Source organism: Rhea pennata, chromosome 15 (genome assembly GCF_028389875.1).
Source record: "Rhea pennata isolate bPtePen1 chromosome 15, bPtePen1.pri, whole genome shotgun sequence".
Taxonomy (NCBI): domain Eukaryota; kingdom Metazoa; phylum Chordata; class Aves; order Rheiformes; family Rheidae; genus Rhea; species Rhea pennata.
Genome location: NC_084677.1, coordinates 14,222,743 through 14,247,141, shown reverse-complemented (window position 1 = coordinate 14,247,141; position 24,399 = coordinate 14,222,743). Strand labels below are relative to the sequence as shown.

At 42.5% G+C, this 24,399-nt stretch overlaps 1 protein-coding gene across 2 annotated transcripts in view; it reads left to right on the top strand.

Annotated features, from left to right (window-relative positions):
- Positions 1 to 24,399, top strand: part of MAD1L1 (mitotic arrest deficient 1 like 1) — a 362,358-nt gene that overhangs the window by 135,472 nt on the left and 202,487 nt on the right. For both annotated transcript variants that reach the window (XM_062587950.1, XM_062587949.1), the window contains exon 12: positions 16,513 to 16,653. In XM_062587950.1, the coding sequence (XP_062443934.1) occupies positions 16,513 to 16,653 (141 nt within the window). The remainder of the gene's footprint in view (positions 1 to 16,512; positions 16,654 to 24,399) is intronic.

Genomic DNA, 24,399 nt, shown 5'->3' with positions numbered 1-24,399 from the left:
CAATATTTTCTTTTACTCTTTTCTGTTTTTTTTTTTCTCTGGTTCTATCCAGCAAAGATAGTATCTCAGAAGTGAACACGCAATGGTAGTAATCCTTTCCTAAACGGAGCTGATACTTTGCTGATAGACATAAATTTTACTGGTGCTGATAAAAATTACTAATCGATGCCAGGATCCCCGAACAGAGATTTGGAGATCTGTGTTTCAGTCCAGTTTTTCTAAGCTGCTGAATAACTACAGTCACTTCAGCTTGTTGGGCCTCAGTTTCCCCTTCCATAAAATGTCAGTGATGCAGAATTTCCATACTATACTGTTTTTAAGACTGACTGATAAAAAGCACAGCATAAAAGCCTGCAGGTAGCCTATATATCTGTATTGTTACCTAGGAGTTACTTAAAGCAGTGTCCTCATAATGTATCTGGTTTTGCATATATTCTCTTGTATTTTTCCTCTTTTTTTTTTTTTCTTTCTTAATTGTCAGTTCTCCAGTTTTCTCCAGATTGGAGGGTGTCTTGCTTGTGCTAGATTGAACTAAAGATTAAAGTTTTGAAAAGTAGGAACGGCAGGCTGAGGTCAAAAGCACTGAGTATGTTCAATTCAGCACTGCGAGAGAATATGTGAACAGATGTTAAAAAGGGTACCAAATTCAATTTTTTTGTTCACCAGAGAGATCAGAAGAGGAATTGATTATAACGTGCAGATATCTTTCTTTGTGGTTTGCGTAGTTAAAAATCCAACTGTATTTACTTCTTAAAGCTGATGTGTCAGGAGACAGTATTGTTCGGTAGGTATGAACAAAGAAAAGACTCATCTGTAGGTGGCAGGGAAATAGGAAATGTACACCTCTTGGCAGTAATCTTTTCCATTTAAAAAGCAAACTGGAAAAATGAAGTTTTACTAATCTCAGAGCGCACAAAAAGCAGGAGAAACTAAGGGATGCAATCACACCTCTTGGAGAAATTCAAAGCTGGACCTGCTGTCCATTGCCAGAGATGATTTAGTGGGAATTAAATCAGCTCTGACCACAGAGGGGATGACTGTAGATGAGAAGAAAAGAGGGAAGAGCTGCGTACGCATTAGCATGCCGCAGCGTTAGCGAGCTTAGCAGGAGATGGGCTGGAAGTAAGCCTTGGCAATGAGTAACTGTCCTCCCCTTTCAGCGAGCTGCAGGTCCGCGCCGAGCAAGTGCTCGATGATTGCGTTAACCACGTACCGCCGGCAGCCTGTCATTCCTTGGTCAGCGCTTTGCAACTGTTTAATGCGCTCTGGGAGCAGACACAGTAGAAGTCACGTGAATTTTCGTAGTGCTGAATGCTGAAATTTGCCAAGTTCGCATCCGTTCCCTGGCTCCTGCTGTGCCCAAAGCATTCCCACCCGTCTGCAGGCACGGAGCGATGCGCGTGCGATGCCAGCGCGGACGAGGGCAGAGCCCCAACCCGGTGATTTCCACGAGGCTCCAAACAGTTGCTAGCAAAGAGCACCCATTTGCCTACGTTTGTGCAAACATTACAGGAAAAAATTTCCCATAGCCAGTGTTTGCAGTGGGATACTGTGCCCTTTGGCCTGTGTTGTGCAAAACAACACAACGCTTAGAAATAACGGTGTGTTATTTATAACGCTGTCCTGTAGCGTTACAAATAACAGCCGTATCAATCACATGCTGCTCCTTCAAACATAAGAGTCTAAAGCCGCTTCAGAGAGCCCCTATTTCTTCATGTGAATAACCACAAAGAAATTGCTGTCTAGGGCATAGGAGGAGTTGCTTTCTTTTCTCCTCACTGTTCATATCAGTGGGTTAAATTGTCTAATAATCTTAATTCTAAGCTTTTGAAGTATTTTTATTGTAAAAAGTATTCTTAAAGTATGAAATATATGTATTTGAAGTGCCAGACTGTTAAATTTAAAGAAGAATGATCATGTTCAACTCAGCTCAGTGGCTGATATTGAAGAGGCAATTACGTATGATTTGTGAAATAGAGACCAGGCTCTGCAGAGTGTGGTACCTGCAGGGTTTAACAGCATACTCTCTGATCTGAGCTAATAAGAGTGCTATATAATATTAGAGTTTTCCTCGTCAGAAAACCTATTAGTATAACAGTGTGAGAACCACGTGTGTGACGGAGAAAGGGAGCAATTGTTTGCCTTTTGCTGCCGCAGGAGGAGATGGGAAGAAGTTCTCTCTAGAAAAGTTCACTCGTTTTGCTGCTGTGTTTTTATTTATACTATTAAGCTGTTGTTAAAGAAAAAGTATGACCAGGTAAATTCTTTCAGAAGCATACATTTATCATCTGCATGAATTCCACAAGCTTCAGTTGGAGATTAATTCCTTTATTTGCTTATGTTCCTCTGAAGTTTTTAAAATTTTCTACAAGGTTTTCTACAAATATTGGTGAATATTGTTTATCTTGACTTGAGCAAGGCTTTCAACTCTATCTTGTGCAACATTCTCATTGACAAACTGATGAACTATGGGCTAGATAAGTGTACCATGAGGTGGGTTGAAACCTGGCTGAACTGCAGGGCTCACAGGGTTGTGATCAGTGGCACAAAGTTCAGCTGGAGGCCATTTACTGGAGGTGTCCCTCTGGGGTTGATACTGGTGCCAGTGCTGTTTAACATCTGCATTAGTGACCTAGGTGATGGGACAGAGTGCACCCTCAGCAAGTTTGCAGATGATATGAAATTGGGAGGAGTGGCTCCCAAGATGATTGAGCTGCTTTCCAGAGGTACCTCAACAGAACTGGAGCGGTGGCCAGAGAGGCATCTCAAGAAATCCAATAAACAGAAATACGAAGTTCTGTACCTGGGAAGGAATAGCCCCATGAACTAATTAATACAGGCTAGAAAGCAGCTTTGCAGAGAAGGCACTGGGGATCGTAGTGGCCACCGAGTTGAACATGAGCCTCCAATGTGCCACTGAGGCAAAGGTGCCCAGCAGCCTCCAGGGCTCCATTAGGCAGAGCGTTGCCAGCAGGTTGAGAGAGCAGATCCTTCTCCTCTGCTCAGCACTAGTGAGGCACATCTGGAGTGCTGTGTCCAGTGATGGGCACCCCAGGAGAAGAAAGACATGGACCTACTGGAGTGAGACCAGCAAAGCTGATTGAGGGATGGGAGCATTTGGTGTACAAGGAGAGGCTGAGAGAGTGGACTATTTATTTAGCCTGGAGAAGAGAAGGCTGAAGAGGATCTTATCCATGTATTAAATGCCTGATGGGAGGGAATATAAAGATCGAGCCAGACTCTTCTCAGTGGTATCCAGTCAAAGAACAAGAGGAAATGGGCACAAATTGAAATAAAGGAAATTCTGTTTAAACATAGGGAAAACTCTCTCTCTCTCTCTCTCTCTGTATATATATATAATATATATATAAAATTTACTGTGAGGGTGGTCAAATCCAACTGGATATGACCTCAGTAACCTGCTGTAGTTGACTCTGCTTTCAGTGTGTGTGTGTGGGGGGGCTGGACTAGATAATCTTCAGAGATGCCTTCTGACCTCAATGATTCTGTGAAATACCTGCTGCTAATAATAGACTAAATTGAAAATGCCACCATCTCATATAGCCTTCATTGGTAAGATAAAGCTGTATTAGAGGGAGATTTTGCTAAGTCAGAACTGAATGCTGGCTAGGTTTATTGTAAGGCACTTGCAGAGAAAGGCATTTTATTAAATAATACAGAGGGCATTTTGCGAATGGAAGCAAAAAATTCAAATATAGCATCAGATGTATAACTTCATTTTAAACTTGCTTTTTCTGAATTTAGAATAATAATAAAAACAACTCTGATAGTAGTATCTGACACACAGCAATGGACTTTTCTTCCAGAGACATGACCAACTTGCTGATGAGCATTGCATTGCTGTGCAAGTAGATTCTGTTTTCTTTTTGTTGCCTTCTTGAGGACTCGGTTGCAAACTAAAGATCCTGTAGTTGTGGGTATGGTAGACTTGAGTGATCTTGTGCATCTGGTCTGTGGAAAATAGGAAAGGCTAAGTTTCAGCCTGAGTTTCCCTGAGTGATCCCAAAAGCTCTGCTTTATGGATCTGTTGCAGTATGGAATTAGGAGTTTGTGTTCATTAATTCAGTCTGCTATTTTCCAGCCTTTTCCATGATGTTATGTGGCAGGGAGAGACTTCTTCCTTCTCTTTCTCTGTTTTTCCCTTTGACAATCTTTTCTATGATTATACCATATTCTACTTATTTTGATAAAATAATGCCTGGAAGTAGAAAAGGTAATATTGCTTTTTGTTCTGCAGTATATAGTAATTTATTAGTAGGAAAGCAAAGCAATGATTTTAATTTGTAACAAAGTAGATCTTTTTACTGTTGTGGCTGTGGTTTTTATTGCATGTGGTTTTGCGGAAAATACAGTATAAACAATTAGGAGTGTGCATAATTTTGTGGCCAAATATTAATTAAAAATGAATGTTGAATGTTCTGTTTTTATACACTTAATCGTCATTCTTTTTCAGATATATGTAACAAATATATATGCTAACTGATGTTTTTCTTCTGGTAAACTGATTTTCCACTTGTTTTTAATGAAGCTTGACTTCAGTGCTTCATATTTTTTCTGATGGTTTGAGCATAACATTCTTGATGTCAGTGCAGTTTTGAGGAAAGATTTTGTTGACTTAATATTGCAGAGCCAGTGGAGGGAGAACAAAAGAGAGGAGTGTTGCCTTGTCTGCCTGAATTCACAAGCGCTCCTGTGACACTGTAAAAGGAAAGTGTCACTGAGTGACAGCTAATATTAATTTTAGGCCTCGATATACTAACCTGAAGGATACATAAAAGTAATGGTTAATTTTCAAGAATGTTTCAAATTTGAGGAAAGCTGTGTATACGGGTTGTTTTAGCAAAGGCTGGAGGTTTCTTCTTCTAGGTGTAGACACGGACCTCTTCTTGTCTCTGCTATGGATAGCTGAAGGGGTGACTGCATGTCGACTGCTCCCCACCGCATTTTTGCTGGTCTCTGGCTCAGCAGTGTTTGGGAGCACTTCTTGCTTCTCAGATGAACTGAGCCCTCTGACGCTGTTGAATAGCTGGTCCTTGCCAAGCCACGTTGTTCACACTAAGCACAGCCGGGAGAGCTTGCACGCACAGCCGGGAGAGCTTGCACGCACAGCCATGCTGGTGGCGTGGAGCCCGTGGGTCACGTCTGCATGGGAGGCTGGGGGCAGCAGGAGCATCGTGATCATTCTTGGCCAGTGAGGAGCTGCAAGAGGACACGTCTGTCCTTGCAGCAAGATGTGGCAAAGGGGCCAGTACATCTTGTGGTATGTCTACGCTCCTTCTCTTGATTTATAGCTGGCCGCCTCACTTCAACTAAGCGTACAACAGAGCAGCAGCCAGGAGAGGGTGGTGAGAACGTAAAAGACTCTGAAAGTTGGACTTGTTTATCTAAAAATAGTTGAATAAGAGGTGACAAGTTGAAAGCACATACCCTAATGAAAGGGTTTAGAGAAGCTGTTATGGAGCTGTTTTCCCTGTCTGCACAGTACAAGAACAAAGGTGTTCAATGAAGCTGAAAGGTGGCAAATTAAAAACTGATAAAAGAAAATATATTTCCAAGGAATGGAAAAGGCAGTAGGATTCATTGCTGCCAGAAAACTGGCAAGGTCAGAAATTTATCAGGGTTCAGAAAGAAGCTGGATATTTATCTGAACAATAAAAATATCCAGAGAAGTTGTTGGTGAGAGATTGTTTTTTCAGAAGTATTTATTACATCTCCCCCTGGAGAGTTCAGAAACTCAAGATGGGACTGGAAGGGTGGTAAAGGGCCATGACAATACATCTGCCCATTACGGTCTTCCTACCTGCCTCTTCAGCATCTGATTTTGTTCCTCACCACATCATCACACCTCAGGATGGACAAGAACTCAAGCCTGCTTCAGAGTGGCAGTTTTGGAGGCTCATCTGCTGGCTGGTGTTGAAGTTTAGACTGGATTCGAGTGCCAACATGTTCCAGATCTGTGCTCAAGAAGCTGTAACCCAAAGAGCAGAGGTGGCAGGGTCCTGTTTGTTAAATGCAGAAAACAGTCTCAGAAGTGCTATTTAGAGGATAAATAGTAGTTGGGCTTTGTAGTGTTTATTTTGCTGTCTGAGAGCAAGCCCTGAAGCTGGCTGCTGATTAAGCTAATGAGATGTGTTTTGTGGGTGTCACCTGAGCTCAGTTTCAAGCTGAGTGAATAAACTGATCTTAAAAAAGGCCAAGGAGGGTTTGCTTGGTGCAGTTTGTGTTTTTAACCTTCTTAAGCGCCTGAAGTTGGCTCACCTACTGAAAGCCCTACATTATTTGTTCATATGTTCAAAGGGCACACGTTAAAACATACAGCTCAGTTGTATGTTTTGCATTGGTTGGTTTGCATAAGGTAAAATTAGTATTTTGACTGTACAAAAATAAACTTTAGTTCAAAATATTTGGCTTATTCTTGCTTTGTCTCAAATAAATTGTTGGCTGTAAGTAAACAAGCTAATTGTCGATTTTAGAAGATAAAGTCAAGTTAAAATATGGCTATTAGTGTTGCATTCTGGATGGAGTAAAAGCCTATGGTGAGATCTTGGGTTGAAATTGAGTTACCAAGTTAAGCCTCCAGCTAGCTTCATCTTGCTGTTGGGAGACCTGCATGGGTGAGAAATGATCCTTTGTGGTTAGTATCATTTTGAGAAGAATATTTCTAGATTTTATTTTATTTTTTTTTTGCTTTAGAGATGACTGATGTAGTATTGAAATTGCACATTATGCCTCCAGTACTTAACAGAATGCTGTATGATTTTTTGGTCAACAATTTGACCATCAGTGTTGGGTATTCACTGGCTTTGGTGTTGTGTATAGGAGTGGTTTGATATTTTACCCGTTGCGTAGCTCTTTTAGATCAGAGCGGGTCGGTGACTACCGCGGGCTTGTGTGCGGTTCCCCAGTGCAGTCAGTGCTCGTGTGGCTGTAGCTGAAGGAAGTTTCCAAAACAGTAGTTACAGATAGGCAAACACATTTTAACACCAGGGAATAGTGGCCAGGAAGGGTTGTTGTATAGATGCATTAAACACTATGATTGTATGTTTTGTCAGATGAAGGAATTAAATCTCCAGTATGCACTGATGGTTCGTAGTGTAAATTCTGTTGGTGGATGTCAGGGATGTTACTGCCTTGTATCTTGTTTTTAAGGAGGTACCGTGGAACTGAGGGGAGCAAGGAGCTGTATCTGATCTGCTGGCTAGGATGCTTTAAAGGTAAGACAGATGTGTCAAGAGTGACTTAGGAGACAGTGTGATTCATAACTTCTGAAACTCTTGAAGTTGCTGATCTTTTGTGTCCTGGAGTTAGAGAGTAGAGGGGATATGTTATGAATTAAGTAAAATATGGGAAATCACTTAGTTACATTTCCCTGCAATACAAATAGGTGAAGCATTACCCGAAACACTGCTTTTGTTTGCCATTTTCTAAAAGCCGCTGTTGCCGTATTTCTGAAATTGTTGACTCCTAGTAAGGGGACTAGGAAATTACTTTTCATGTTCAATTTAGCTTTGTATGGAGCTGACTGGATGAACTTGCTCCTCTGATTTGTCTGTCCTCTCAAAACCCCTTGCAACAGATTTGCCCTCATGCTTCAGTGCTCCCTGGGACACTCTTAATGCTCCAGGGACTTGGGTGGGGAGCTCGCGGAGCCTCCAGTGTGCTGCCTCCTCCACAAAAAAGTCTTTTGCAAAGATAATTCCACTGACGTAGAGCACAGTTCACCTTATTTTTCTCTCATGTTAATGATATTTAATCAGTTAGAACTGCAAGAAACTGGCTGCTAAGAGATTTGGAGGCCAGTATCTGGGGTTACTTACTAAGCAGGAGGAAAAAGAAATCATAGGGGAGGGAATGAATATAGGGCTGAATTTTTATGTGCTGTAGACACAGACAGAATAGGAGAATCTTATGCAGCCTCACAAACTTTCTTTTCAGGGTTGGATAAGGCTTTTTCTTTTCTTTTCTTTTTTCTTTTCCTTTTTTTTTTTTTTTTTGAATGAATGAATGAATAAAATATTAGTTTTCTATTGCCAGTAAGTAAGGATGAATACATTTTCCTGTCAGCTGTATGCCTTTCCCTTGCCAACGATGGTAATCTCGTGGCTGGGCTGAGTAAGGTATGGTATTAAAATTTTGTTTGGAAGTGAGCGTTTTTCAAATGTGAGCTGTGCAAGCGCTGTCAGATAAGGCTGAGGCTGAGGGCAGCCCCTGCGCGGCGGCGGGCGAGTAAGGCAGCCTTGCACGGGTGCAGGCTCGCCCCTGCTTGAGCAGCAGGGCGCGGGGAAACGGCAGAGAGGTTTTTCTCGAACGAAGAGTCAAAAAATACGCCGTGAGCTTGTGTTACAGATAGGTGGTGGTGAGCATTTCGGCAGAAGGGAGTTAAATGGAAAAAAAAAAATCATAAAATTATTTTATAGCAGCAGGAGGTTAGAAAACATAACTAAACATGTTAAACTCACTGTGAAGCAAGAGGACCCCAGGGGTATTTTAGTCAGATAATATTTAGTTTGCTGCAGTGTCAGTTGTATGATTGCTTGTCATCTGGCATATGTATGTGCTACAAGCAAAATGAGGCTTTTAGGGACCATGAACAATTTTCCAGAAGACAGTAAGCAGGGGATTTATCAGAGACGGATTAAAAGTGTTGCAGTGGATTTATTTGCTCTGGTCCATTGCCAGCATACAAGGCGAAGCTGAGCCATCTGTAAAGAAGAGTTGGAGGTGAGGGACAATAGCTAGCAAGGAAGAACTATAAATCTGGACAAAACCCTACAGCATGTAAGCGTATGTAAGAGGTACATATATATTTTTATGTGTAAACTATGTATATTTAGTACTACCTGCATACGTATTTATGCTAAATAATCAGATTGCAAAGTCTGTCCAAAATGTTGGAAATGATGATTAGGAAAACAAGAGTGTTTCTGAGTGTCTAATTCTGGCACCTAATACCAGTCTTCATTCCCCTTTCTCACAGTACAGGTTCTTCTGCATGGTTATGTTTTCTTGCTGCAGTTTCTCCTCCTTGGTTACTTTCTCTAGACTTCCAACCTTGTTCCTTGGATGGAAAGCTGATGTTCATCCTTAATATTATGGTACACTTACTAGCAGGAAAATGGCTCCATTATGAGAATGTTAGAAAAAGTGAAGAAGAACATCAGTTGTAGAGAAACAGTGAGAGCGATAAGGAGGCTTAATTCGTGCTTTGCTGTGTGATTGCGATTACAGAACCCGTTGGTTACTTGGACCTCTTTCCCACCTGGTCATGTTAGACAGGGATGGAGGCACTTGGATTTATAAAGAAGAAATAAGTTATTTATGTTGGATAAACCTTGACTGCAGGAGACAATACGTCTGAAGGGCTTCTTGATAGGTTAAATCTATCTTTAGACTCCTGCAATAGACTTATGTTGGTTTGAGGGGCAAAAATGCAAGCAGAGGCTTGATATACAGCAAGTCATATTGAGAGGTAAGAATATTTTGAATTAAAGTCCTTCTTGTCAGTGCAAGGGTAGTGAAATCTGCTGGATGTTTTTATTGTTATGGACTTAACTGGGTTTTTTGTAAATGTTGTTTTAATTGAGATCTGGAGTAGAGAGTCAATGGTGTGTACATACATATGTGTCTGCAGTCAGTTCTAATTTGCAAAGTAATGTGAAAATAGGTCAGCCACAGACAGAAATGTTGGGAAAGGGCTGTATCTGAGAAGGAGGCTATTTGGAGGTTTGAGAATAGCAAATTTTGGTTTAAAGATAAATACAAAAGATAAAGGTGGTGAGAGAAAGGGGAGCCATGCCTTCTGGTAGTAGGAGTTGCTGTTGTAGATGAGGAGGATTCGAGAGATCTCTGGTAATTTTATTTTTGCTGCTTTTCTTCAAAACAGGATTCTGCTTTTTCTCCATTCTGGAAGATGCGATTAGCACTTGTTAGCAGTGCACCCAGAGGGCTGGGAGCTGGGGGAATATAGCTCCTCCTAGCTGCTTTCCTGCAGTAGCAGAGTCTGTTCAGAGTAGCATTTCTACCCAATGTGCCTTTAGCCACAGCTGTGTCTTCTGGCCACTGTTTGTTGTATCATGATGTCACCTTGTTTTTGCTTTTCTTGTGTTTCATAAGGTAGTAAAATGTGAACATAATCTTTGAAACATAATCTTACTACAAAGTAAGGCTTAACAAGGTAGCCACTGGTACAGTTGATGCTTCCAAAAGAGGTATTGATAAAGAGGTCCAAGACACCTGTAAGACTGGATTAGTTTCCTTTTACTGTCTGTAGAATGACTATATGGAATAACTTTTCTCTACTCTTTATTTCTCTCATGCACCATATTAGGAGGAAGGAGAAGGTTTTTGGAATTGGTTGAAAACCGTGGAACAGAGTTTCCCAGGAGCTCTGGGCTGCCCTATGTTTCACCATCTTCCATCCTTGTGACTTACAACATTAACATATAGTTATTTATGTAATTTAAAAGAATTCCACTGCACATGCGTCTCTTCAGAAAGAGGTAGAGATGGGGACAGGTGGCATATTCCTGATCTTGCTACTGCAGTTCTTGAAGGTGTTCTGACACTGCAGTGATGGTGGTGGTGAAAGGTTTTGTGTGTGTGTGTGTATATATATATATACACATCTATCTATCTATCTCAGAGATGGCTTTTCAAGTAGCCTGTACAAAGAGAAACTTACTTGTTATTTACTTATGAATTTGATATTTTTTCTGCTCTGCAGAAAGTTGAAAATATTCAACTGCAGAAAGTAAAATATTCAAAAATCACATTTCCAAGCTTAGCTTGTGCTTAGAGGCAATTGGTGTGCAGTGATTGGCATGTGTGATGAGGTCAAGAGGCCCCATGCAAGAGCTGGAAGAGATGGGACACCATGTGAGAGGAGCTGGCCATTGATGGTGGCCACGCTGATGATAGATTTGGAGTCTACAACTCTCAGAAGCCATTCAGACTTCATATCTTAAATCACCTGAAGGGAAAGCATGCAAGACTGTGTGCTTTGCTTTCATAAATTTCTTCTCCTTGATACAAATTCAGTCCTCAAATTGTGTAGATGATCGTCCCCTTTGAGAAACACCTCCCTGAAGGTCAGATTTGTCATATTTAGTGTTTCTCTTTATGCAGTAGGCAAGTTACCTATCAAAGAAGGAAATTAGCCTGGTTCAATATTATTCATGTTCTCAGTTTTTTCTTAGAACTAATTCTTTTCTAGCTGCTTTCAATTTGATTGTTAATATTTTCTTCAAGCACTTTGTAAGGTACCAAAGTTTTAAAGTAAGTGATCTGTAATTTCCAGAGTGTCTCTCCTCTCTCCTATCCCTCTTTTGAAAGGTTGGGGCTCTTCTTTCTTCTAGTTTTCAGGACCTGTGCAACTGTTTGTGAGTTTGTCAAAGATAGTTGCTCATAGAGACTGTTGACTTTTTGAAGTATCCTAAGTGTATATTTTTTGGTGAGTCCTGCCACCATCTAATAAACTTATGTATCTTTTAATTAATTCTGACCGTATTTTGGTGTATGTTTCCATACCTCATGCAGCTAATTTTACTAGTGTTAAATGTCTGGTCAAGTCCCAGTTACTGTCTCCCTCTTTCTATGAGTATATATGTAATTTAAACAAAAATACATGGGCGCCTCTGTTACTCATCTTTCTCTTTTATTTCTGGAACAGTTGGCTAAATTAGACCTGATTGCAAATAGCAACTGTTTGATGTTGATGCTCCGTATTCTTAGTTCAATCTCATTTTGAAGTTTTCCCTTATCATTAATTTGTATTTAGGAGTCTGGAGCGGAAGAGGAGGGGGAAGTCTTGCCACTGATTTCCTATAATGAAGCAATCTATTAACATTCTCCCCCAAATTATCGTTAATTAAGCAGCAAGTTAGTCTAGCGCTAGGAATAGGAATATTTCTGTATCACAGAAAGGCCCCGAGTGGGAGAATATGCTTACGGTTCTGCTTTTCCAAGCTCCTCTCCTCCGTCAGGCTCGCATCCATGCCGAAGGGAGGCAGGGAGCGAGCTGCGTGTTTGGGTTTGGGATTAATAGTTGAAGTTCACTCATGTGGAAATAAATCAGATTTTACTGTGACTAGAATGTGTCATTAAAAAGCCATTATCAGAACGGACCAGGGCGATTCCTGCTCTTTCATTGCTAATGACAAAACAATCTGTTCTTAAAAAAAAAAAAAATAAATTTAAAAAAAACAGCCCCCAAAACTGTTTTCTTTCAGAGTGTGGTGCAGGAGACTTAGCAGACTGGAACCTGCGTGAGAGAGGCAGTTGAAAGATTTATTGATCAATAAAACAGACAATTACAGCTTGTTTTTAAAAGGAAAAAAAAACCCTCCAAATCTCGGGCCTGCAAGCAACGCTGAAACTCTAATAATGATAACTCTGGCACCCAGCTTGAAACTATAAAAGTCAATAGGAAGATATAGGATTTCAATAAAATTATGACACTAGATAAACTTTACCCCAGGAACAAATTTTCCCTGGGCGTGTGCCTGACTTCAGTTAGATTTGTAACTTTAATTTCTTTCTTATTGATTTTTTTTTCCTCCTCTTCAACTAATTAGAAAGTCTACAGTGAATTCGGTGTATATATGTTTGAGGAGGGGCTAACAAACGTCAACAGGAATAGAGGCCGAGTTTGAAATGCCACCTGACCTTACGTACACTAATTTTTTTGCTGTGTTTTACTCTCTCTCCAGTTGTTTCCAATAGGCCGGTGGGAACGCGGGTGCGTTTGAAGCCGCAGGCCGGGCGCCGAGACGGGCGGCAGCAGCGCCGCCGCCACCGGAGGGTTGTTAGCGGGGAAGATGTTCAGGTTAACGACTCCCAGGTCTTTCCCCCAAATTAACCTTAAAATCCCAGAGAAGCCCACTTACATTACTGTTGTTGCTAAAACACTCTTGTAGCCCTCCGGTGCATGAGTGCTGGCAAAAGCAACAGCTCTTTATCTAACAGCTACTCATCAAAGAAGTCCAATTTTGGCTTTATGCAGGAAGGACGAGGGGAGGGGGCGGGAGAGCTGGGGAGAAGCTTGATCTTGGAGTGGTTGTGAAAGGTGGGATCCTGCGTGTTCACATGGTGGATTTTCATGGGATCAGCTCCAGGTTGTGGTGGAGATGGTCAAACATGGTTTCTTTGTGGCTGCTTGTGGGCCGGTAGGAGATGTATTCGTTTGGTGAATTGGCTATTGCTGGCAGAGCGAAGGGAGATTGCTTAATCTTTGAAAAATGCTCTATCCTTGCTCTCGTTCAAACTTCTGCCTCCTCAGGCAAACACAGCTGCATCCCGTAGCACCAGAGTTTGCTTTGGGGTATTCATTTCCTAGGTTATAATGAACATCAAAACCAGTTATTGTGCTTTTAGGGCATGTTTAGATTAAGCTGTATTTTCATTTCTGTGTTGGTGTGAACCTAGCCAAGGTAAAAAAGGGAAAAGTCAGCTGTGTAAGGACACTAGGAGAGCAGGAATTACTTTTGGTGAGCTGTCATTGCAGTGGTGGGCTTTGAGGGGTGGTTCAGCGAAGATGTCCTGTGCTGGGTACGTGTCAGAAATTCCCAGAGGGACCACTTTTTAGTAATTTTACTGGATGCTTCCCTTATATAAAGCAGAAAAGCTGAAGATGTTTGAAAAAGGTTAGAAAGGGTATATTAAAGTCTCTTGGGAGGTATCCTGTGGTGTGGGATGCTGAGATAGCATGGCATTTGAAAATTAGGATTACATGTTTTTACTTGGAGGATTTCTCAATAAGAGTTTCTATTTCCTGCCAAACTAAAAGATCTTTAGGAGGGAGGGAAAAGCTTTCAGTAAGTGCCCTTGATAGGGAACAACTTGAAGATGGAGCTGGCGACCACCTATTGGAAGCTGAGAATTGATTTTCATTACAATATTAATAATTAGAAGTAATTAAAGATGAGAACTAATCACCAGGATCCAAGTGTTTAATTGTACTGCCCTTTCTTTCAGCTTTTCTGCAGCCTTTTTCAGTGCAGCTTGTGCTCTGGTTTACTGTACGTATTTTTTCCTTGACAAATTTGCTCCTCTCTTCAGAGAAAGGCTTTGAAACTCAAGGTCTGTAGTTAATTTTTAGGAAAAGACCCCCCCCATAGAGACGTCCTGTTCCCATACAGATTTCCCCATCCTAACATGAAAGCAGAAGTTTGTCCTCCTTGTGGCTGAACAGCTTGGGAAGCTGCTAGGATCTTGCTGGGGGTAACTTGAATACATAATATTCAGGAGTTAATTGGAAGCCAAGTGTGCTGCAAATTGCCGGGGGGTCCTGTTGCCACTGAAAAAAATGGTAGCGATTTCAGGACTGCCCTGCTGCAGTGGAGAGAGCATTGCTGTGTTAAACCGTCATGTTGATGAAAGATGCTTAGCAGAAAGTTGGGATAGCAGAGCAGATTGTAGTACAGAGAAAAGGAGAGAAAGGATGTTATAATTGCAGATCTAATTGCAACAATATGCAAGGATCAAACCAATAAATACAGTAAATGTAGTCATTACATTCCCTTCTGTGTTCTAGACGATAATTCTGCAATAAACAGGGAGTGAAAGTTGTCTGTTGAGCCAGGGTACAAGTTTGCAGATTTGAGTGGTGCGTGTGTGTTGGTGAGGGAGGGGAATGATGGAAGGATCCTGGACTGTTACTTTTTTAGTAAAAAAGTTCCTTGTAGAAGGGTGCAGCTGAGTTTCTGTTCCTGCAGTAACATGAAAGTAGTTCCTTTCATGCATCTGTCAGGTCAATAATTTTTTCAAAAGCTTATGGCAAAACTGTTCTTTCCTTGGATCAGAACTTCTCTTCAGCCAGGCCTGAGCAAGAAGCTAATAATCAGTTCCATGTTAAAATCTGCTTTTCTTCATTTCTATATTAACTCAGTTCCTTCAGCCTCAGGCTATTCTTTGGTCTTGAAGTTCCTGTAGCTGCTGACCGGTCCAACCATCTTGGTTGACCTTTCAATACAAAGCATGCTTTGAACACACATTACACCTCTGGCAGTCCCCTTCTTGTTTTCACACCTTGAATTTGAATTTTCCTTCCCTTTCCCATGTGTATGTTCAGTGTTTGACCTTTAGATTTTGGAGGAGGAGGCAATCTCCTTACTTAGGCTTGCTCAACCGAGCAGTTAGCATCACCTTCACTGTCTGAAATTCAACTTTTTTTCCATTTGGGCATGAGGGGAAAGGACTCCCCCCCCCCCATCCCAGTAATTCCTGATTTTCCCTAGAGAGCAGGATCCCAGCAAAGCATTGCAACATGACTTAAGTTTGGTTTATGATGTGCTTCAGGTTCAATGTAGCGTAGTGACCTTGTCTGGATGTGCGCTGAAGAGCTAGAAAGCTGAGTGATCTTTGGCCTTCTGTGATGGCAGAATTCACACTAGAAAACGGATTTGTCTGGAGCGCTTGTGCATTCCTCTAATAGGGTAAGACAGCAAACTTCAGCAATGGAAAGGAAGCAGCACTGTAGGATTTCCTAGAATTTTTTGTTGTTTTGAGTTATGCCAGGGAAATGTGCTGCTTTGACTCTGTTCTATAGCCTCACAGACATCAAGGTTCTTCAGTATGGTCGAAACAAAAACACTTCATCAGCTGTCTAATCCCTTTCTGCATATTGCACGGTAAACAGTAATCTCCTTAAAACATGCCTGCCCTTTCGAAATGCTGTTCAGCCCTTTGTCCCCACTTTTCTTTTCCAGCAACGTCCTGGAGGTGGGTGCTATGTGCTGTTAAGTTGGTAATACTTAAAATTTTCAACGAGGGGTCCCAACAGAAAGTTTTGCCTTTAGCTTACAACTCAAGTTTTATATGTGGGGATATGAAAACCCTCAGAGAGAGGAGAGGGATTCTTTTTCTCTGAAAGTGCTTGGTTAGCATTGCCAACAAATAGCAAAGGGATTCAAACACCTTTTCATCAATTAACGTTTTGTAGAGAATATATTTATTGTAAACACTGACTGTGGTAGTGTTCAACAAGTTGTCGGTCACGTGCCTTTTAGAGGATATGTGCTCTCGACTACTTTGATTGTCAAATCCATTTTATTTCTGTTGTCACGATTTTGTTCGTTCACTGCTAGAACTCTTTGGCAGGAGAAATATCAAGTACTACACTACACGTTTTGCTGAAGAAACCTCCAGCCATGATGAGTTAGAATGGTGTCTCTATGAAAAACAAAATGCTCTGCTCTTAGTTGCTCTGTGCTTGTTACAGTGCATGCGTGTTGCTTTCCAGAAAGAAATATGCCGTTTATATGCACAAAACAGTCCAAATTTTCAGTCCCCAGATTGGCAACATTTCATTAGTGCTCCGGGTGCCCGTGTTTGTGGGATGATGCCCTTATGAAGATGATGCATGCGTATCTTTTAGGGGTTCTTTATCATCTAAAAGAACGATAGTGAAAAACATATTCTTTTGTTCCAGCATCCATCTTCTCCAATGGATATCAGGACTTTATCCCTAACAGTTATTTCTGTTCTTCCCGCCAGGAGCGGGATGGAATGAGAGCAATCCTGGAGTCATACGACAGTGAGCTGACGCCTTCGGAGCACTCGCCCCAGCTGAACCGGCGGATGAGAGAGGCGGAAGAAATGGTGCAGAAGTTGCATGCTCATAACGCTGAGCTGGAGGTATAAAGAGGCATCATTCTCTAACACCACTGGTGAAGGAGTTAAGACCTTTAAGATTTAATTGCCTAGTGATATGATGTGCTCACAGAAGTGAGAAGTACAGTATGTCTGCGGTTAATTTTTCATTTCTTGACGTTCGGTTTGAAAACCCCAGAACACTAGTAACTGTACTAACGATTTTTTTATACTTGAGTTTTGTCTGGAAAAACATTTTTTCCAGAGAAAGCAGTATTTCTTGTAGGAATTACTTTATTGTTATTATTAGCTCTTTTTATGTAGATTTTTATTCTGAAACGTGGCTGTCATGAGGTCAGTAACACCATGCGTTTGCCAGATAGTTCCTCTCTTCTCTGTTGTATTTTTGTCATAGTCTAATGGGGTTTATAGTCCTGGATTGAAACATTTGGAAAATGTCTGTGATCTTAAAGCTTGACAGTTTTATTACGTAGGTTTTGCAATAACATAAGTGTGTGAGTTTTCTTCATGTCTGGTTCTACCGTCATATAGATTTATAGATCCCATAATCCAAGTGGAGTAAAACTTTGGGAAATCAATGGTCCTGGGGTTCCGGTTGAAGCTATAGACTGAACTGCCCCACTGCACACAAAACCCCTTAGTTGATTCTGTCATCCTTAAAAATGCTCTCTTCTTCTGCTGGGAGGTGGGGACTTGACTCTACTGATTGTAGTCCAGGGTCATAGTTCTGTCTCCAGAGTTGTGCAAGCAGAGCAGTGTAATATGAACTCAATATTGGAGAATTCTAGATCACTTCATTCCTGTTTCTCAGAAGGAATTGTGTTAAGTTTAGGCAAGTCTGTAGAGAAGTTAGTGGCATCAGATGAAATGAAATCTTGCCTGAGTTCGTCTCTCTGAGTTCCTTCCTGTTGACTTTTGAGTGCTACTTTGCTTAATGCCAGACAGAGCAGGATTAAATAACGCTGACGGAAAGTGATCGGTGGCTAATTTATCCTGTTTTCTTAGTGTTTCTATCAGTGGCTTTGGACTGACAGAAGGTCCCTAAATGCTTCGTTGAATAGAAGGTCAAATGTGCACGGTGTCTTTAGGCAATAGCAAAATTCCTACACTCTTTTTATTATTTATAACCAATTCTAAGTGTATCTTCATGGGCACGGATTAAGGGCTACATGGAAAATTTTAGAAAGGAGCTCTGTTCTCAGGAGGCTTGTTTTTTGTGATGTCAACCTTTAAGCCTTTTAAAGACTTTGCTAGAAGCAGGATTCAAAGACCTGATATTCCCCTTGTAAAGTAAAATTTTACCCTTCACTGGACTGTGTTTGCCTTTCTGACTGTAATGGTGACTGCTGAATCCAATCTATTTTGAAATTTTGGGAGAAGTTTTTTTTCCTAGTGCCTGTGGTAAAATCTGAAAACTGAAAAGGGAAGTTGGGGTACAGGCAGAACTCCTGGTGTCTCGTCACCAGGACCAGCAGCTTTAATCCATGGCCTCTAGATGAAAGAACTGGTCGATCACAGCTATTAATAACGTCTAACGTAATGCTCTGCATCCTCCCTGCTCTGCTGCACCTCCGTACAAATTTTAGAAGTGTTGACACCTGCATGACTCATCTCAGAAGCAAAGAGAGGAGACGACAAGAATGAGGCAACTTGGAGCCTCTGGTGTTTCGGAAGTGTGGGATAAACAGTTTCTGGCACAGAGGGAGGGAGGGAAAAGAGGAACGTAACCCATGTTTAAGTTAAAATGTGACAGAAGGATTGGGGCGTCCCAGGAGCGCCTGATGGAGCTGGGCTAGGAGGGTGGTCCACCAACAGCTCGCCAAGCAGGACGGAGGACCGCAAAGCACCCTGGTGCAGGCAGCGCGCCCGCAGCAGCGATGCTCGCTGCTTTTCTGAGCTCTGGTAAAGTCTGGGCGAGCGGTGAGGAAAGCTCCCGGGGCTGGATCCGAGCTGTCCAGGCCAGGCTGACGCTGTAAATTGCGCTCGGCTAAGTAGGTTAGAGTGTGGAGAAGAGTTAGGATTGGTAGTGGATGGAGATGCCGTGGCGAGTTACGGCAGGTATGCTGGCAGAGGAGTGCTTCTGGTGGCTGGCTGGTGCTGTGAGCGTTGTGCTGCTGTCCCAGGAGTGGTCCTTTCGCGGCCCATGCGCACCGCGTCTCCCCGAGAAATGGCAGAGGTTGCTGCAGTCCACAAGCACCTTGCATTTAGACAGGCCTTAAAAGCCTCGAAGGCAAATGCTGCTTTGTGCAGTATGTTTTGTAGTTTGTATCTTTCAGCTAAAGCAGTTTTTTTGTACACCTTAAAATTCACACCATTTCTCTCTCCCGACGTGTTTTATCACAGATTTTTTTCCTGCTACTGAGAGCTTCGTTTTCTGAAATCTTGTTCTGTGTTCCCCAGTTGATAGTCATAAAACTTCCTAACTCTTCTCTCTCTCTCCCTTTTTTTTTTTTTTTTTTTTTCCCTCTCTCCTAATTTCTTACCAGCAACCCCACATCTGAAGAAGTTATACTGGCAAAAAGTGATGTTCTAAACAAGGATTTTTCTTTACTCCAAAAACAGTGATTTTCCCATCCATGTAACGGGTGTGGGAAGCCTTTTAAAAGAACGCAGGGAATGAGAGAGGCATGCAGGCTCTGGCGGGTCGAGCGCGGGGAGCTTATTAACGTGGGCTGTGAGGTGGAGCTCCGTGATGCTCCGACTTAGTGCTCAGGCTCCCTCCGAGCGCAGCCACCTAGGCTGTGCTGGCTGCTGTGTTTGGATCGCAGACATCATCTGGATTAAAAGCCCCTTTCCAGGAATTGAAATGAGGAAGGATGTTTTCAACCCAGATCGCTTTAAAACTGAGGTGTTGCTCTGTAAGAAATAGTCCTAGCAAAGCCCACCGGGACGGGGCTGGAGGACAAAGAGAGGCTGGTGGGGAACTCTCTAAATCCCCGTCACTGATGACTGATGACAAAAGCTGGCTCTCTTATGCATGAGCATGCAAACACGTAGTCTGCTCTGGGGCTGGAAATGATTGCTTTATCCTTTCCAGGACTGCCTGCCCTGGCCCCCCTATAGTAACGTCGATCTGTCTGTAGAGGTTCAGTGAAGCACTTTACAGGGTGTGGAGTGTAAAGCACAGGGCAGATGCAGGAAAAATGCCATCCGAAATGGTGGCTCAGAAAGCAAGCAGGCTATGTCAGCCGATTTCAAGTGGTTAATGAAGTGTCACTCACCATCTTTTAAAAAGTGTGTTTTGGAGCTGAGGAGGGAATGAATTTGTCTGTGGCCAGCGTGCTTAAAATAAACTGAACCCTAGCTGCATTTCTATCGTGGCATGGATTTTCATTTTGATGCTGGCAACATTAACAGTTTTGATACTAGTCTCTGTCTTGCTGAATTTTTACTACCTTAGCACCCATTAACTCTAGTTTCAAGGGAAATATGAGAAAGCAAGAAGCCCTGTATCTAGAGCCTCTGTTCATGCGGCAGCTATGGTGAGAAAGCTCTGATGTGGAGTTGAGGGTTTGAAAAGTTAAATCCAGCTGCACAAAAGAGAAATCATCATAAATATAACTCCATTAATAGTCATTTTATTACAACACACTTGGCTCCATATGAAACTTTAATGAAGAGGGATCTGCAAGAAAGACTCATGCTGACACCTTCAATGGTCTCTAGCATTTTTTACATTGAGAGATTTATACCGTCTGCGAGCACCATATGTACTCCAATCAGTTAATAATTGAGTCTGGCAGTTTCAGCACATGAATTGCCATATGTTCTGGGTTTGTTCAGCATGGGCTGTATTGGTGACCTCAAAACTCATTGACCGAATATTGTCACCGTACGTGCGGCTGGTAACTGCAGTGCATCTGCTGTTGTGGAAACTGGACATTGCTGATTCTTGAGCACAAACCTACCCCTTGTAAAGTGGGTTACTTAGCAGTCACCCTGGTGTTGAACATGCTTAAAATTTATGTGTGGATGCAATAAAATGTTTGAGCAGTTAACAGCTCTTCCTTGTGTCTCATCCAGCTGTCCTCTCAGTGCTTTTCCACTTTATTTTACTTTCTTTCTTTCCCCCCTTTGATCAAACTTTGTTTAGCTGGCTTTCTCCCTCCTCTGCTGAGTTTCCTCTCCCCCTCAAAGCTCAGTTGCTTCTTTACACAGAAGCAAGGGTTTTTATGATGATGGGAACTTTACAGAGAAATTTCCTTCCATCTGTGCAAGGCGCAGAGGAGTTTGTTTTAATTTTCAACTTTCTTCTGTCTGCTTTCTCTGCCTTTCTGTTGTTATCCTGTCTTTGCACACTGTTTTTCTCAGTGACAACAGTAAGCAGCAGGGAAAAGTTTACTTTGCTCACTTTGAATGTCCGTAAGGAGCAAATCCCAGTCACTAGAGCTTTGCTGCCACTCCTGCAAGGCATCTACTTTGCACGGTCAGACTACTGCTGTCATCATAACATCTCATCTGTGGCTCATGGGGGAGAAAACAGACTGCCCCTGGAGATGATGCTAATGTGCTCCATGCCTCAGCTACCACTGATTGCTGAAGCCTTCACAGAGCTGGACATCATCTTCTGACAAAGCAAATGCGTTGTCTAAATCGCACCCTGAGCCTGAACGCTTGGCAGCCTATGGTCAACTTGAGCCTTGCCGGGAGCTGCTGCAGTCTTTGGTGCCCGTTTTCTCTTCTAACGGAGAGCCAGCTGAGCTGTCCTGCAAAACAGATCATCTTGGGTCTTCTCTTCTCTTACAAGTTTCATGTTTCTGACTGTAGCAATCTGGTCAAGCCAGGGAGCCATTAGTTTCCTTGCCTCTCTTTTAGCCTGGCTGTGCTTGGAGTGAACACCTCACAAGCTCTTGGGATGTAAATGAGGCAGTGAAGCCACAGAGGGGCTTCATGGTTTGTTAAAGCTGATGGGCTCCCTGATCTGTGGAGGAGGGTTCCCTCTTAAAGCTAGTAGCTGCTGCAACAGAGCCTCTCTCTGAGACCAGTTGTTGGTTGAGCTAGTTTTGATACTCAATTACAATCCACCAAGAGAAATAAGCCACGGCGCTACCTATGCTAGGTTATGTTCTGCACAAACCAGTATTGTTTTCACTTGGTCGATTTTTTTACGACTAGTTTTGGTGTGTAGATGCACACTTAAGCTCTGATGACTGTTTAAGAATGGCTTATATTGATTTAACTTAATGGTTCCTTAGGGACCACAGCTAAATGGAAGCAAGCCTACATCATTTTTAAGAAATGAGAATGTCTCAGCACTGATTTGTATAGAGTAAATTAAGTCATTAACTAAGACAATATGCCTAGACCTTTAGGCTATGGCAACCCTCTTTGTAGTCAAGCCGAAGGAAATACAACCAGTTGCACAACAACTAGCAGCCACAAAGACCCTTTTGCTCCTTGCAGCTAGAAATTGAAATAGGCTATTAAAGTGCATGGGGAAAAAACATTTCTCAACTCAGCTGCTTTCTTGTGCTTGAAGTGCAGTAAAAATGAGGGGTGACATTGTAATTTTTGTCGGGAGGGTCAGTAAAGAACATTTTGCTGAAAGTCATGCTCCTGATGTAGATGTAATCCGTGACACTCTGCCCCTGGTTCTCTTGCTGACTAGATTATAAGTCTTGACTGTCTCTAAAATGGCAATTTATACTACTGATAAATATTAATTATCACCTGTGTTACAGTGTAGGGAGTTTTGGACGGACTCCTGCAGCCTCAGCTCTCTGAAGAGTTTCAGTCCATTTAAACAAATCTAATCAGTGTGTTTTAAACGGTGATGCTGTCAGAAGCAGATCTAGCCTAGGTAGGACCTTGGCACTACAGTCCAGCCACTGTCTAGGTGCGATTCTAGAGGATATGCTACAGTTCGTGGCTGCAGAGAACGTCTTTATCTCAACTTGTGGAGATTCATAGTGTCAGGTCTGGAAAAACTCACTGCAGCCCCAAGGAGACTGGTAGATGCCAGCAGCAGAAAGAACCCCCTCCAGCCTGCTCTCCCCGAAAAATGCTCTTGGGATGGACGGAGCCCTTCTAGCCTCTTCTGGTGATGTTATGAATAATCAAGCACAAATGAGGCTTGATCTGAGCAATTTGGGTTAGCTTCAAGTGTACCTGGCTATAGGTGACAAGAGAATCACAGGAACTGGCTCCGAGTTCTTACAGAAGACTTAAAATTGGGTTCTTTCTTAGAGATGCTTTGGAAAAAGAAGATAACTAATGTGCAGCTATGAGTCATGTTTACCACAATGGAACAGGGGAAAACATTTCATAGGGGTCTGAGAGCTTTAAAACACTTTACAGTGGAGATCCTGCTTGCCTGTGCCCAGAGATACAGGATTTGCAATTAGATGTCTTTGCACGGAGGAGGAAGCAAGCGTGCATTTTGCGTGTGAGTGGTGTCCCCGTCCCCGGCAGATGGCAGCAGACAAAGGCGGTGCACAAAAGAGCTGCTTTTATGCAATATGGTGCACACCACCTCCTGCTGCGGGCGTGCAGCTGTGGGAGCAGGGCTCTGAAATTCCGGATGCAAACAGCGCAGTGATAACAAGTCTGTTCCCCCCACAGGCAGAAGACAGAAGGAAAAAGGCAGATTAAGCATCTTTGGGGTATGGGGTTTGGAACAGGTAGCTGCTAGCTTTTGAAAGGGAAGGCTTGGAAAACATACAAATATATTCCTACATCTGTCTCATCACTGGCCATTGCGAGCCAGGCAGTGCGGGCGGTAGAGGGGGGAGTGGTAGGGGGCTGTGGGGCAGGTTTCTCCAACGTCCTTTCCCACAATTGCAGAATTGGATTTTTGCAGGGTTAGAGAAACGTTCTGCAAACTGGATGAATTGCGTTTTGCATTCAAGTCGGAGCTTTAACCTCCCTGAATCTGAACAGCACTGTGATTTTACCTAGCGCTGCTCGTGTTCGCACAGGCCTTTTGGATAGAGCCCGAGTTACTGCTGTGTCACACGAATCATAGCACGGCTTTTGTGCAAGAGGAGGCCCGGGTGGTCCTGGGGGGTGAGTGAGCAGAGCTGCCTCCATAGCTTCCCGGCCCTGGGAGACCCGGCCTGGCCCCTCTCCGAAGCAGGAGATCCCTATGGAGGCAGTGCCCATGCCCGAACTGCCCCCTCCGAATGCTGCCAGCCCTCCGGCGCCTGGGCTCTGTGCTGGGCCTTCTTGGGGCTCATCACTCTGAGGAATATATTGAATAGGAATAGGAAAGCTGGCCAGTCCCAGCCTCTTCTCTCCAAACTAAGAACTGGGTTCATCTCTGAATTCAGATTTCCCAGAGTGCTGTCTGACCAGTGCATCTTGCCTGGTGTGAATGGTGCTGGTGGGTCAGTTTTAGAGGTCAAAATGCACAGATACCTGTTGATGTTAAGTGTCCTCTAATTATTAGAGCTATTAGGAATATTCTCATGCTGGTGAAAATTTTAACAGCTCATGGAAACTTAGACCTTTCCAGGGGAAATAAGGAGGTAGATTTCTCGTGGAAAAAATAAACGCTTAGAGTGCATTTCAGTGTAGTAGTTCATATAAAAAATGGCACAGAAATGTTAGCTGTTCCTTAGCTCTGCCTTGATTTAATGCCATCGAACAGGGTTTATCTGGAAGTCTTAAGAAACATTCTGAACTTGCTGAGATTTGTTGATTTTTATTTTATTTCTTTATTTCAGAATACTTCATACGTGGTCTCTGCATAGTTGCATATTTAAACAATATATTCCAAAGTGTTTTTGTGTTATCTTTTAATTCATGACGGTGGTTTCCTATAAGAAACAT